Source organism: Scyliorhinus torazame, chromosome 13 (assembly GCF_047496885.1).
Source record: "Scyliorhinus torazame isolate Kashiwa2021f chromosome 13, sScyTor2.1, whole genome shotgun sequence".
NCBI classification, from domain to species: domain Eukaryota; kingdom Metazoa; phylum Chordata; class Chondrichthyes; order Carcharhiniformes; family Scyliorhinidae; genus Scyliorhinus; species Scyliorhinus torazame.
Window position 1 is genome coordinate 171,914,390 of NC_092719.1, and position 15,592 is coordinate 171,929,981.

At 46.5% G+C, this 15,592-nt stretch overlaps 1 protein-coding gene across 2 annotated transcripts in view; it reads left to right on the forward strand.

Annotated features, from left to right (window-relative positions):
• il17rd (interleukin 17 receptor D) overlaps positions 1-15,385 on the forward strand; it is a 110,478-nt gene extending 95,093 nt beyond the window's left edge. For both annotated transcript variants that reach the window (XM_072472444.1, XM_072472445.1), the window contains 2 exons: positions 146-1,076; positions 14,122-15,385. In XM_072472444.1, coding sequence (XP_072328545.1) covers positions 146-1,076; positions 14,122-14,219 — 1,029 coding nt within the window. In that variant the 3' untranslated portion in view covers positions 14,220-15,385. The remainder of the gene's footprint in view (positions 1-145; positions 1,077-14,121) is intronic.
• Positions 15,386-15,592: the final 207 nt, after the last annotated feature.

Genomic DNA, 15,592 nt, shown 5'->3' on the forward strand with positions numbered 1-15,592 from the left:
TGGAATTGCATTAAAATCACTTGCAACATTGTTATTATGCAGGGGAAAGCCGGTATTGTGTTTTTTAAAAAATGTATTTGAGGAATGGATTGTCCTATCTGTTATAGAAACTGAGATGTTTTTGTTTTATTTTGTTTTTAAATAGGTTGCCTTGGACTTATGGGAGCATTTGGAAATCTGTAAGGAGGGGCAAATGGATTGGCTCAGTCGGCAGATCATGGAGTCCCATTATATCATTGTTATTTGTTCGAAAGGAATGAAGTTCTTTGTAGAAAAGAAGCATCGTAAACATAAAGGCAGCTCTAGAGATGGTGGGCAGGGAGAACTTTTTATTGTGGCTGTTTCTATGATAGCAGAGAGGCTGCGCCAAGCACGACTAAATTCAGGCAACCCCACCAAGTTCATTGCCATTTATTTTGACTACTCCTGTGAAGCAGACATTCCTGGTATTTTAGATTTGGCTTGCAAGTACAAACTGATGGACCATTTCCCTCAGCTGTATTCTCATTTACACGCTCGAGATCACAGCCACCCAGACCGGGACCCGCGTGAAGTGAACATTCGTAAAAGCAACTACTTCAGAACTAAATCTGGTCGCTCGCTGTACATAGCTATTTCTAATATGAAGCAACTTATCGAGCTAGAGCCTGACTGGTTTGAGAAGCAGCTACTACCAGGTCTTCCCCGTCTCTCTCATCATCAAGGACCAGTTAGAGTTGACTCTGGACTTGTCCTGAATGAAGTAGTTTTTAAGCAGCCAGTCACTGAGCATGATTTTCACTTGAAGACCATTGCAGATGTCACCCCTATTAATTCAGTCACCTATTCCATAATTCAGCACTTGAGCATCATTGGAGATGCCGATGTTTCTGATCGTCAAGATGCCAGTTCTCTGCTGAGACCCTTGCCACGAATGGTGGCATCTCTGAACCTGCCCGAAATGCCCCGTGACTCTGGGATATATGATTCTTCCATTCCTTCATCAGAATTATCACTGCCTTTAATGGATGGCCTTTCTTCAGACCAGACAGAAACCGGTTCCATTGCAGATAGCGTCTCTTCATCCTCAGGGTTAGGTAAGATATCTTGCAAGTACCAACTATATCCGCAGGTTTGCTAGAGACAACAGTATGCATTATAGCTTGTACCAAAGTACTTTACTGTTTTGTATTAGAATGCACCTCATGAAGGCGGCACGGTGGCGCAGTGGTTAGCACTGCTGCCTCACGGCACCGAGAACACAGGTTGATCGCGGCCCTGGGTCACTGTCGGTGTGGAGTTTGCACATTCTCCCAGCGTCTGCTTTGGTCTCACTTCCACAACCACAAAGATGTGCAGGGTAGGTAGATTGGCCACACTAAATTGTCCCTTAATTGGGGGAAAAAAAGGGGGGAAAAAGAATGACTAGGGATGAGGAGGGTCCTCAGTGAAACTAATTAGATACCTAGTACACTTGCTACAGCATTTTTAAAAAATATATATATATTTATTCAAATTTTTCAACAGATTTTCAACAAACCCCCCCCCCCCCCCCCCCCCCACCCCCCCGGCAACAAAAAGAAAGAAACAAGAACACAACAATCAAAAATTATACATTGGATTTCCCCGTATACAATAACCCCCCACATGACATTTAAAACCAATAGGGAAGCCCCCCCCACCCACCCAAACGCCCCCCCCCAAAAGAAACCCCCCCGCCCCTGGGCTGCTGCTGCTGACCTCCTCCTAACGCTCCATGAGATAGTCTAGGAACGGTTGCCACCGCCTGAGGAACCCCTGCACAGACCCTCGCAAGGCAAACTTTATCCTCTCCAGCTTAATGAACCCTGCCATGTCATTGATCCAAGCTTCCACACGAGGGGGCTTCGCATCTTTCCATAATAGCAAAATCCTCCGCTGGGCTCCCAGGGACGTAAAGGCCAGAATACCGGCCTCTTTCGCCTCCTGCACTCCCGGCTTGTCCGTTACCCCAAATAATGCCAACTCCCAGCTCGGCTTGATCCGGGCTTTCACCACCTTGGACATAGTCCTCGCAAAACCCCTCCAAAACCCATCCAGTGCCGGGCACGACCAGAACATATGGACGTGATTTGCCGGGCTTCCCGAGCACCTCCCACATCTGTCACTTGCTACAGCATTGGGGGAAAAGTTATCCTTCAGTTTGATATTCATTGTAACCAATTGTTATTCTTATTTGGGGACTAATAAAGATAGAACAAGCTAAAAATAAAAATCTGTTGCAAAGGTCTTCGGCCAAGTGTGAACTTGATGCAGAGAGCAACTTTTATAATATCCAAAGTGGACTGTTCATTTCCTGGGACCTATTTAAGATCAGTCATCATGCCCTGTATATATGTGAATAAAATCAAGAAACAAGGATACTTGCTGCAGTAATGAAAACCTGAAGAAGAGACTTGATGCTGCAAAAATAAATAAAAATTCACAAAAACATTCATTTGCACTTTTGTAGCTGTACAAAAATTAGAAATTGCAATTTAATCTTTCAAGACAGCTTCTACAAACATTGTACAATTTGGACTCTACCCTGTTCTCAATCTCCAGGTGAAATGATGTGTGGCATTTCTTTCACAGTACCATAGGTAATTGAGCAAAACTTTGAATGCACCTCTATTCCATTGTTTGAGTTTAATGGTGCACCATCCTTCTAAAACCTCAAGAGGGTGCTATTGCATCAAAACATTGATACAATTTCATTTTTAAGTACCCAATAGCAGGAATTGTTACCCTCACCGTTCTGAACAAAGAAGAAGGGAACTTAATTTTAAAAATAAGTGTCGGGTCACCAAGTATTCTGTTAGTTTTTGTGTTAGTTGCCACTGGGTAATGAAGGAGATCTATTGGCTTGTAACTTCCTGGCTCACTAGCGTGGAATTTGGGTGGCATCCCCCTCCGACTTTCCCAGGTAAGGGTTTACTCGGCAATTGTCCAGAAGCACTAGTTTCCTCTGAACAATTGGGCTGGGCCCGGAACCATCCGACAAAGTGATTTAAATCGCTCACTTTGGAAGGTTCTGCCAGCTTTTACACTCAAAGTTACTTTGAAAGAGTACAAAGGCAGGTCAGAGGCTGGGATTTCTGTGGATAGTAATTTGCTTCCTGTCTCCTCAAAGGCTGTCCACAATCTGCAAGGCACAAGTCAGGAGTGTGGTGGAACACTCTCCACATGCCTGGATGAGTGCAGCTCCAACAACACTCGATATTCACCACCATCCAGAGCAGCACGGTGGCACAGTGGTTAGCACTGCTTCCCCTCAGAACCAACGATCTGGGTTCAATTCTGGCCTCGGGTGACTCTCTGTGTGGAGTTTGCAAGCTCTCCCCGTGTCTGCGAGGCTTTCCTCCGGGTGCTCCGGTTTCCTCCCACGGTCCAAAGATGTGCAGGTTAGGTGGATTGGCCATGATAAATTGTCCCTTAGTGTGTCAAAAGATGTGCAGGTTGGATGGAGTTACCAGGTTACAGGGATAAGATGGGGGAATGGGGCTATGTCGGGTGCACCTCCAGAGGGTTGGTGCCGATTCAATGGGCTGAATGCATTCCCTCTACACTGTAGAAATTCTATGGTTCTTTCTATGGTTAAAGCAGCCACTTGATTGTCACTCCATGCAATCTTCATCCACCACCGACACATAGTGGCAGCAGTGTGTACCATCTACAAGAAGCACTGCAGCAACTCACCAAGACTTCTCCAATAGCATCTTGCAAACCTGTGACGTGAACCACCAAGAAGGAGAAGGGCAGCAGATGCATGGGAACACCATCGTCTTCAAGTTCCCCTCAAATCCACACATCATCGTAACTTGGAAATATATCGCTGTTCCTTCACTCTTGCTCGGTCAAAATTCTGAAATTCCACTCCTAACAGAACTGTGGATGTTCCTGTAGCAAATTGACTGCTCCGGTTCAAGAAGGCAGCTCACCGCCACCTTTAAAGGCAATGAGGGGTTGGCAATAAATACTGGCATAGCCAGTGCCACTGAATGAATAAAATTCCATGAATGAATAAACATTTTTAAATGCAGTTTTTCATTGGATTCAATTTAACCAAGTTTAAATTACAAATGTAAAGTCAAAATTACACCCACAAATCCTTGATTCCATTGTTTTAATGTCCTGGCACAGTTTACTCTCCCCTTCCCCTCCTGTGTGAATGTGGCTAATATTCATTTGATGCGTCCTTGAACACTGCAATAGTCACCGTAACATTTTATGCCGCTGGTGCCAAGAGAAGTATTGTTGATTCCCCATCTCTTTGATCTTTCACTTGCATTGTTATTTATCTATTAGAGGACGCGTTTGTTTATAATGTGTGTTCTTTCCATTCCTCATAATTAATAAGAATGTTGAAACATTATGGTCAGATTCTTATTAAATCAGATTCTTATTAATTCTTATTAATATACTTTGCAGTTGTATGTTACCTGCAATAGAAGTTAAATAAACACGTACTTAACAAAAGTCCTGGTTGACAACGATAGATGCATTATAATTTGGAACTCCATATTCAGGTTAATCAAACCTTCAAATTGGGATTAAGATTGCAATTGGCTATTTTGTAGCTTTTCTTGCTCTGTACCCTTGCCCTTGCCCTATCAGACCCTGCCTCCACTCATCTGCACTGAAATCCATGGCTTTCGTTACCTCTTGACTTGGCTATTCTAATACTCTGTTCGCTGGTCTCCCATCTTTCACCTTCCGTCAACTTACACAAAGCTGTTGCCTGTATTTAAAGCTGTCCCGACTTCCGGTTGCAGCTATGCCTGGGACATGGCTCCTGACAAAAAATGACTTTTGGGCCCTTTTGAGGAGCCCCAGCGGGCACTTGGACGGCGATTCCCGGTGTGGGAAGGCAGCAGTAAGATTTCCCCAGCATTGTATGGAGTGGACCAGGAGTGGAGCGATTTTTAAAAAGTGGTTTTGGAGAAGAGAGGAGAGCGGGTGCGGAAAAGTAAGATGGCGCGGATGGAGACCAGACAGCGTGGGCACAATGGTCGCGGGAGCAGCAGGAGTTCCTGAAAAGCTGCTTTGCGGAGCTGAAAGCAATGAAGGCGTCGCTAGAAAAGCTGGTGGAGACCCAGAAGGCCCAAGGGGCGGCGATCCGGGAGGTGCAGCAGAAAGCCTCTGAAAACGAGGACGAGATTCTGGGCCTGGCGGTGAATGTGGAGGCGCACGGGGCGCTGCACAAGAAGTGGCAGGAAAAGTTTGAGGACCTGGAGAATAGGTCGAGGAGGAAGAATCTCCGGATTCTGGGTCTCCCTGAAGATGTGGAGTTGTCCGATGTTGGGGCATATGTAGCCACAATGCTGAACACATTAAGGGCGTGGGAGCCTTCCCGCGGCCCTTGGAGCTGGATGGGGCTCACAGAGTCCTGGCAAGCAGACCTTATGCCAACGAGCCGCCAAGGGCTGTAGTGGTGAGGTTCTGCCGCTTTATGGACAGAGAGTGTGTCCTGAGATGGGCGAAGAAGGAACGGAGCAGCAGGTGGGAGAATACGGAGATCCGTTTTGATCAAGACTGGAGTGCAGAGCTGGCTAAGAAGAGGGCTGGATCAACCGGGCCAAGGCGGTGCTCCACCGAAAGGGGGTGAAGTTCGGGCTGTTGCAGCCAGCGAGATTGTGGGTCACGTTTGAAGACCGCCACCACTATTTTGATACGCCGGATGAGGCGTGGATCTTTATACAAAACAAAAAGTTGGACTCGAACTAAGGGTTTGATGTGGGGTTGTGTTTGTTTTTTTGTTTTTGTGTGGGAAAACTGGGGACTGGGAAGGGGTGAGTGGATATGATTGTGGGTTTGTGGGCATCGGTACTGTTTTGCAGGGGCCGGTCCCCGTGTGCGAAGGGGGGAGGGGGGGCTGGAGGCCCTGGGTCTTGGGGAACTGGGGTGAGGTTGTAGGAGAAAGGAGCTTCGCCATAGGGGGCGGGGCCAGCCAGGTGGAAAACGCAGGCTTCGTCCCGCGCTGAGGAGGGGGGGCCTGAGGGAAGGGGCGGTGCTGGAGAAGGTGCTCACATCGGCGTGAAGGGGGGGATGGGATGGGGATTCCACACGGGGGGTCGGTGGCAAAGGCGGGAACGGCCGGGGTCAGCAGGAGTCAGATGACTTACGGGAGTGCAATGGGGGGAGCAAGGGGGCTAGATGGTGGTCTAGCTGGGGGCGGGGGGAACTGGGTTGCTGCTGTACTGACCGAAGGGGAGCTGGATGTAAAAGGGAAAGTCGGGGTGGGGGTTCGCCGCCTGGGGGACTGGAGTGTGCGGGAGGCGTGGGCACGTGGCTGGCCTAAGAAAGGGGATGGCTAGTTGGCGGGGGAGGGGACGAGTAGCCTCCTGATCCGGCTGATAACATGGAATGTGAGGGGCCTGAACGGGCCGGTCAAGAGGGCCCGGATGTTCACGCACTTAATGGGATTGAAGACAGACGTTGTTATGCTTCAGGAGACGCACTTCAAGGTGGCAGATCAGGTTAGGCTGAGAAAGGGATGGGTAGGGTAGGTCTTTCATTCAGGGCTGGATGCGAAGAACAGAGGGGTTTCAATACTGGTGGGGAAGCGGGTGTCGTTTGAGGTGCTGAGTATTGTGGCGGATAATGGAGGTCAATATGTGATGGTGAGTGGTAGGTTGCAGGGGACCCGGGTGGTACTGATGAATGTGTATGCCCCGAATTGGGACGATGCAGGGTTTATAAGACCATAAGACATAGGAGCGGAAGTAAGGCCATTCGGCCCATCGAGTCCACTCCACCATTCAATCATGGCTGATTTCAACTCCATTTACCCGCTCTCTCTCCATAGCCCTTAATTCCTCGAGAAATCAAGAATTTATCAACTTCTGTCTTAAAGACACTCAACATCCCGGCCTCCACCGCCCTCTGTGGCAATGAATTCCACAGACCCACCACTCTCTGGCTGAAGAAATTTCTCCTCATCTCTGTTCTAAAGTGACTCCCTTTTATTCTCAGGCTGTGCCTCCGGGTCCTAGTCTCCCCTGCTAATGGAAACAACTTCCCTACATCCACCCTATCTAAGCCATTCATTATCTTGTAAGTTTCTATTAGATCTCCCCGCAACCTCCTAAACTCCAATGAATATAATCCCAGTATCCTCAGACGTTCATCGTATGTTAGGCCTACCATTCCTGGGATCATCCATGTGAATCTCCGCTGGACCCGCTCCAGTGCCAGTATGTCCTTCCTGAGGTGTGGGGCCCAAAATTGCTCACAGTATTCTAAATGGGGCCTAACTAATGCTTTATAAAGCTTCAGAAGTACATCCCTGCTTTTATATTCCAAGCCTCTTGAGATGAATGACAACATTGCATTTGCTTTCTTAATTACGGACTCAACCTGCAAGTTTACCTTTAGAGAATCCTGGACTAGGACTCCCAAGTCCCCTTGCACTTCAGCATTATGAATTTTGTCACCGTTTAAAAAATAGTCTACGCCTCTATTCTTTTTCCAAAGTGCAAGACCTCGCACATGCCCACGTTGAATTTCATTAGCCATTTCTTGGACCACTCTCCTAAACTGTCTAAGTCTTTCTGCAGCCTCCCCACCTCCTCCATACTACCTGCCCCATCACCTATCTTTGTATCATCGGCAAACGTAGCCAGAATGCCCCAGTCCCGTCATCTAGATCGTTAATATATAAAGAGAACAGCTGTGGCCCCAACACTAAACCCTGCGGGACACCACTCGTTACCGGTTGCCATTCCGAAAAAGAACCTTTTATCCTAACTTTCTGCCTGACAGCCAATCGTCAATCCATGTTAGTACCTTGCCTCGAATACCATGGGTCCATATTTTACTCAGCAGTCTCCCGTGAGGCACCTTATCAAAGGCGTTTTGGAAGTCAAGATAGATAACATCCATTGGCTCTCCTTGGTCTAACCTATTTGTTATCTCTTCAAAGAACTCTAACAGGTTTGTCAGGCACGACCTCCCCTTACTAAATCCATGCTGACTTGTCCTAATCCGACCCTGCACTTCCAAGAATTTAGAAATCTCATCCTTAACAATGGATTCTAGAATCTTGCCAACAACCGAGGTTAGGCTAATTGGCCTATAATTTTCCATCTTTTTCCTTGTTCCCTTCTTGAACAGGGGGGTTACAACAGCGATTTTCCAATCCTCTGGTACTTTCCCTGACTCCAGTGACTTTTGAAAGATCATAACTAACGCCTCCACTATTTCTTCAGCTATCTCCTTCAGAACTCTAGGATGTAGCCCACCTGGGCCCGGAGATTTATCAATTTTTAGACCTCTTAGTTTCTCTAGCACTTTCTCCTTTGTGATGGCTACCATATTCAACTCTGTCCCCTGACTCTCCGGAATTGTTGGGATATTACTCATGTCTTCTACTGTGAAGACTGACGCAAAGTACTTATTCAGTTCCTCAGCTATTTCCTTGTCTCCCATCACAAAATTACCAGCGTCATTTTGGAGCGGCCCAATGTCAATTTTTGCCTCCCGTTTGTTTTTAATGTATTTAAAGAAACTTTTACTATCATTCCTAATGTTACTGGCTAGCCTACCTTCAAATTTGATCCTCTCTTTCCTTATCTCTCTCTTTGTAATCCTCTGTTTGTTTTGTAGCCTTTCCAATCTTCTGACTTCCCACTATTTGCCACATTATAGGCTTTCTCTTTTGCTTTGATGCATTCCCTAACTTCCTTTGTCAGCCATGGCTGCCTAATCCCCCCTCTGATAACTTTTCTTTTCTTTGGGATGAACCTCTGTACTGTGTCCTCAATTACTCCCAGAAACTCCTGCCGTTGCTGGTCTACTGTCTTTCCCACTAGGCTCTGCTCCCAGTCGATTTTCGTCAGTTCCTCCCTCATGCCCCTGTAGTTACCTTTATTTAACTGTAACACCTTTACCTCTGATTCTACCTTCTTTCTTTCAAATTGGAGATTGAATTCGACCATATTATGATCACTGCCTCCTAAGTGCTCTCTTACTTTAAGATCTTTAATCAAGTCTGGCTCATTCCATAACACTAAGTCCAGAATGGCCTGTTCCCTCGTGGGGTCCATCACAAGCTGTTCCAAAAAGCCCTCCTGTAAACATTCAATGAATTCCCTTTCCTTGGGTCCACTGGCAGTATTATTTACCCAGTCCACCTGCATATTAAAGTCCCCCATGATCACTGTGATCTTGCCTTTTGAAACACGCACTTTCTATTTCGTGGTGCATTTTGTGCCCCTGGTCCTGACCACTGTTAGGAGGCCTGTACATAACTCCCATTATGGTTTTTTTTGCCTTTGTGGTTCCTCAACTCTACCCACACAGACTCTACATCATCCGACCCTATGTCGTTTAGTGCTATTGATTTAATTTCATTCCTAATTAACAAGGCAACCCCGCCCCCTCTGCCCACCTCTCTGTCTTTTCGATAGGTTGTGAATCCCTGGATGTTTAAATGCCAGCCCTGAACCCCCTGCAACCATGTCTCTGCGATGCCTACCACATCATACCTGCCAGTCACAATCTGGGCCACAAGCTCATCTACCTTGTTCCGTACACTGCGCGCATTTAAATATAGCACCTTTAATTCTCTATTGACCGTCCCTTTTTGTTTTCTTAGTGTGGTGGACCTTGGTTTACTGAGCCTTTCCATACACTGTGTCATATTTTGTGGGATGGGGACAATCGTAACCACTCTTGAGTTTTGTCTGTTCGTGTTTTTTCTTATTCCTAAGCAGCTACGCTCCCCGCTGATTACTTCACCTCTTGGTTCCCTGACTCCCCCCCCCCCCCCCCCCCCCCCCCCCAATCTTTAGTTTAAAGTCCTATTGACCACCCTATTTACTATTTTCGCCAGCACACTGGTCCCAGCTCGGTTCAGGTGGAGACCATCCCAACGGTATAGGTCCCCCCTGTCCCAAAACTGATGCCAGTGTCCCATGAAAAGGAACCCCTCTTACCCACACCACTCTTTCAGCCATGTGTTAACTTCCCTTATTCTTGCCTCCCTATGCCAATTTGCACGTGGCTCGGGCAGTAATCCGGAGATTATGACCCTTGAGGACCTGTTTTTTAATTTGAATCCATTAAATTTTAATTTTAATTTAATTATGAAGCGCATGTTGATCCCAGATCTGGAAGCAGGGCGCTTGATAATGGGGGGGGGGGCGGACTTTAATACGGTACTGGACCCAGCATTGGACCGATCCAGGTCAAGTACGCGTAAGAGGCCAGCTGCGGCCAAGGTGCGAAGGGGGTTTATGGACCAGATGGGGGGAGTGGATCCGTGGAGGTTTGCCAGGCCAGTGGCCTGAGAGTTCTCTTTTTTTCTCCCATGTGCATAAGGTCTATTCACGGATAGACTTCTTTGTGATGAGTAGGGCACTGATCCCAAGTGTGGAGGGAACGGAATATTCGGCTTTAGCGATTTCGGACCACGCCCCGCACTGGGTGGAGTTGGAGTTGGGAGAAGAGAGGGACCAGCACCCTCTGTGACGCCTGGATGTGGGACTGTTGGCGGGTGAGGAGGTTTGTGGGCGGGTCCGGGGGTGTATTCAGAGATACATAGAGGCCAATGATAATGGGGAGGTGCAGGTGGGTGTGGTTTGGGAGGCTCTGAAGGTGGTGGTTAGGGGAGAGCTAATTTCAATTAGGGCTCATAGGGAGAAGAGAGAGTGGATGGAGAGGGAGAGGTTGGTGGGGGAGATATTAAGGGTGGACAGGAGCAATGCAGAGGCCCCCGAAGAGGGGCTGCTGAGGGAGTGACGGAACCTCCAAATGGAATTTGATTTATTGACCACGGGGAAGGCAGAGGCTCAGTGGAGGAAAATGCAGGGGGCAGTATATGAGTATGGGAAGAAGGCGAGTTGGATGCTGGAGCATCAGCTACGTAAGAGGGAGGCGGCGAGGGAGATTGGAGGAATCGGCGGGGGGGAATATGGTGCGGAGTGCGGTTAAAATAAATGAGGTATTTAGGGATTTCTATGGGGACCTGTACAAGTCAGAGCCCCCGGACGGGGGAGAGGGGATGCAGCAGTTCTTAGATCAACTGAGGTTCCCAAGGGTGGAGGAAGAGCAGGTGGCAGGCTTGGGGGCCCCGATGGGGCTGGAGGAGCTGGTTAAGGGATTGGGGAGCATGCAGGCGGGCATGGCCCCGGGACCGGATGGATTCCCGGTTGAATTTTACAGGAAGTATGTGGATCTATTGGGCCCGTTGCTGGTGAGAACCTTCAATGAGGCGACGGAGGAAAGGACTTTGCCCCTGACAATGTCTCGGGCGCGGATCTCGCTGATTCTCAAGCGGGATAAGGACCCACTGCAGTGCGGTTCGTATAGGCCGATCTCGCTCCTTAACGTAGATGCCAAGTTGCTGGCGAAGTTCCTCGCTCCGAGGACTGAGGATTGTGTCCCAGGAGTGATACATGAGGACCAGATGGGGTTTGTGAAGGGCAGGCAGTTAAATGTGAATGTGCGGAGGCTCCTGAACGTAATTATAATGCCCTCGGTGGGGGGGTGGGGGGGGAAGCGGAGGTGGCGGCGGCTATGGACGCGGAGAAGGCCTTTGATCGAGTGGAGTGGGAGTACCTATGGGAAGTGCTTAGCAGGGTTGGGTTCAGGGAAGGGTTCATAGGATGGGTCAGATTGTTATACAGGGCCCCGGTGGCGAGCATATCATTTGTGTTTATTTGTTAAATGAGGTTAATGTATGTTTGTTTGATTTCCTATGTACAATTTTGTTTTTTTGTTTTTTTTATCTTTCTGGAGTGTTTGGTTGAAAATTTTGAATAAGCATTAAAAAAAAAAAAAAGTATTTAAAGCTGTCCCATTCACCCCTTGTACTCACTGACCTGCATTGGCTCCTGGTTTAACAACACATCAATTGTAAAATCCTCATCCTTGCTTTCAAATCCTTCCACAGCCTTGCCTCTCTGTATTTCTGTAACTCCTTCATCCATGCAAGCCTTTGAGGTATCTTATTCTAGTCACTTCCAGACCCTGATTTTAATTCGTCCACCAGTGGTGGCCATACCTACAGCTGTCGAGTCCCGAAACTCTGGAATTCTGTCCTGGAACCTCTCCTTCTTTTACTTCTCTTTTTAAGGTGCTCCTTAAAACCTTCACCATTGACCAAGCTTTTGGTCATCTGCCCTGATAATGTGACCTATGGCTCAGTGTCAGAAATGTTTTGATTGAGGACACCCTTGTCTAGCACCTCTGGGATGATCTTGCTACATTAAATTGTGATACACATGCAAGTTGCTGTGAGCTCAGGCTGATTTCGCTCAGCGGGCTGGACAGCTGGTTAGTGATGCAGAGCGAGCCCAACAGTGCGGGTGCAATTCCCGAGACAGCAACCACGCGTAGATGCCGGAGCGGAGATGGCAACCATGCGCCGGTGCCGAGACGGCCGGCGCACGCATGCATGGACCCGTGCCGGGCCGCCTATCGGCACCGGAGCAGCGTGCAGCACTCCAGCGCCGTGCTAGCCCCCTGAAGACCGATTAATTGCTGGGCCAGGAGGCCCGTTAACGCCGGTGTACACCACTCCGGTGTTTACGCCGGCATCAACAATATGTCCGTTCTAATAATAATGTCTTATTGTCACAAGTAGGCTTCAATTAAGTTACTGTGAAAAGCCCCTATTCATCACATTCCAGCGCCTGTTCAGGGAGGCCGTTATGGGAATTGAACCCGCGCTGCTGCCTTGTTCTGCATTACAAGCCAGCTATTTGGCCCACTATGCTAAAACAGCCCCAGTTGAGGCTGTAGTCACAACGATTCACCATAACATCTTTCTTTTGCACTCAATGCCTCTATTGATATAGTCCAGGAAACCTGTGTGCCCTATTAACCACATTACCCTCACCAAATCCTTTCTCTTACGTCATTAAAAAATGTAATCAAATTAGTTAAGCACGATTTGCCTTTAACAGATCCATGTGGACCTTCCTTAACTAATTCACATTAGTCCAAGTGAACGTTAACTTTGTCCCAAATTATTATTTCTAAAAGCTTTCCAAGAATTGTGGTTAGACTGACAAGACTGCAGCTGCATTCTTTTTTGAACAAGGGTGTAACGGTTGCAATTCTCCGGTCCTCCAGCACCACCCCTGTATTTAAGGAGCATTGGACGATTATGGCCAGTGTCTCTGCAATTTTCAGCTGTACCTCCTTCAGTATCCTGGGATGCATCTGGTCCGGCCCTGGTGACTTATCAACAGCTAATCTTTCTAAAACTTATTCTTCAATTTTTATCCCCATCAGTGTCCCAACCACCACCTCTTTCATCATAACTTGGTTGACATCTTCTTCCTTGGGTAAAGACAGATGCATAGTGCGAATTTTGTACTTCAACCATGCTCTCTGCCTCTTTGTGTGTGGATCCATGTTTTGGTTCCTGATCTGTCTGAACTGTATGCAGAACAATACTTATCACTGTACCTCGGTACATGTGACAATAAACAAATCAAATAATCGGCCCCCTGCTTCCTTTTACCACCTTTTAAACTATTTATATGCCCTCAGAACATCTGTGGATTCCCTTTTATATTAGCTGCAAGTCTCTTCTCATACTCTCGCTTTGCTTCACATATTTTTTCAACGTCACGTATGAACATTCTAATTTCGGCCTGATTCTCACTTGTAATGTCAAACAGACATATATCATATGCACCCTTTTGCTGCTCATCTTCGCCCCTATCTTTTTTGTCAACACTCATGGCCAACACTCCATGATCAGTGGAAAGATTGGGTTGTCCTGCTGACCAATTTCAGACTTGCCGAATCTTCTTGAATGCAAAACCACTCCCCTCCATCTCATCGCTCCATCCCTAGAAAAGCACAGCGGAAGATTCCATGAGAGTTGGAGGGGTGGAGAATGCTCATGTCCTGCTCACTTGTGCTGTTTTAAAAAAAAAAGACATTGTGAAAATACTTAAACAAGTCGCAATATTAAGCTCTTACCTCAAGCCGACATGCCCCCACCTCCCAAATTCCTCCCCAGTACATGATTTACTCATCACATAACTCATCAGAATGGATTTCTCACTGCTGAGCCCCAGACCAGACTGTGCCAAAAGCTTGCTTTGTGTTTAATCGTGATAATTACGTCTTTTTTAGTAACTTGTTACATGATTTTCTTCACAGGGGAAGACGAACCACCAGGCCTCACAAGAAAATCGTCGATTTCTGAACCGTGTAAAGTGGAAATAGATAGACACATACACACTGCAGTAACTCTATAACATTCTATACCACAGAGTATGCATTGCCACTTTACCTTCTCAGCTTTATATTCACGAACAGATTGCAATTGTGACTGTTCAAGCCACACTTTGATCCTCAATATATTATGGAAGTTAAATCTTCTATATATTTAATCCACTATTATGGTTGAAAGGTCAGGTTGGCAGGCATTAAGCAAGTGGCATTGTTTTAGTACAAGGGCCGGTCAATTTGTTTGGGATCAGTGTTTAATTACAACAATTATATCGTTGTATTGCTGATACCAACTTGATGCTTTTAATTGTTTAATGTGATATTTATTTTGTATGTACTGATTTGGACCATATGTGCATCTTGATCATTAGAAATTAATATCTTGATCTTTGTGATTAATGACAAACCTGATGTGTTTACCAATATTTACACCTGTTAAGATAGAATGAATGACAACTTGGGTAAGAACATTACAGGTGCAGTTATTGTAAAAACTTGTATCATTTATCTGACTATTTCCATGTTGTAGAGACCAGAGTTATTAGATTTAGATTAACATTGGACATGTACATGTTTACTGATGATGTATTACAGATAATTGCACTACTATACCCACTGGGGAGGGTAATTGTATAATTATTTTAGTTGGAAGAATAATTTTAAAAAGAAAATACAACTGATGTTCACTGGTCTTGTAATGTGCTCTAACCTGGATTGTAATGTGCTCAAACCTGGATTGTAATGCACTCAAACCTGGATTCTGATTTGAAACATTTAAACTTAATATCTTTCCAACTACAAAATAATGCTACTTTTTAAATGTCAGATGCAGCCAAGAAAAGAATGATGTTTAAGTATTTTGTGAATGTTTATTGAATACTATGCCCACTGGGGAGGGGTAATTGTATAATTGTATTTGTACACTGCTGTCACTCACTCAAATGTTTCTTATCTTGATTTATAATGCAATCTCCCGTATAATTCAGCCACACCACTCATTGCTGCAAAATGGAGGCTGGTTTAGCTCTGTTGACTAGACAGCTGGTTTGAGATGCAGAACAAGGCCAGCAGTGCGGTTCAATTTTCATACCAGCTGAAATTATTCATGAAGGCATCGCCTTCTCAACTTTGACCCTCATCTGAGGTGTGGTGGTCCTCAGGTCAAATCACCACCAGCACCCCCCCCCCCCCCCCCCCCCCCCCACCCCTTAAAGGGGAAAGCAGCCTCTGGTCACCTGGGCCTATGGTGACCTGTTGCTAAATATTGTTTAAAATAAATTTAGAGTACCCAATCATTTTTTTTTCCAATTAAGTGCCAATTTAGCATGGGGTGAGACTCTCGTGTTTGCATGGGGTGAGACCCACGTGTTTGTGTGGTTCTCACCCCAACCCTGCACAT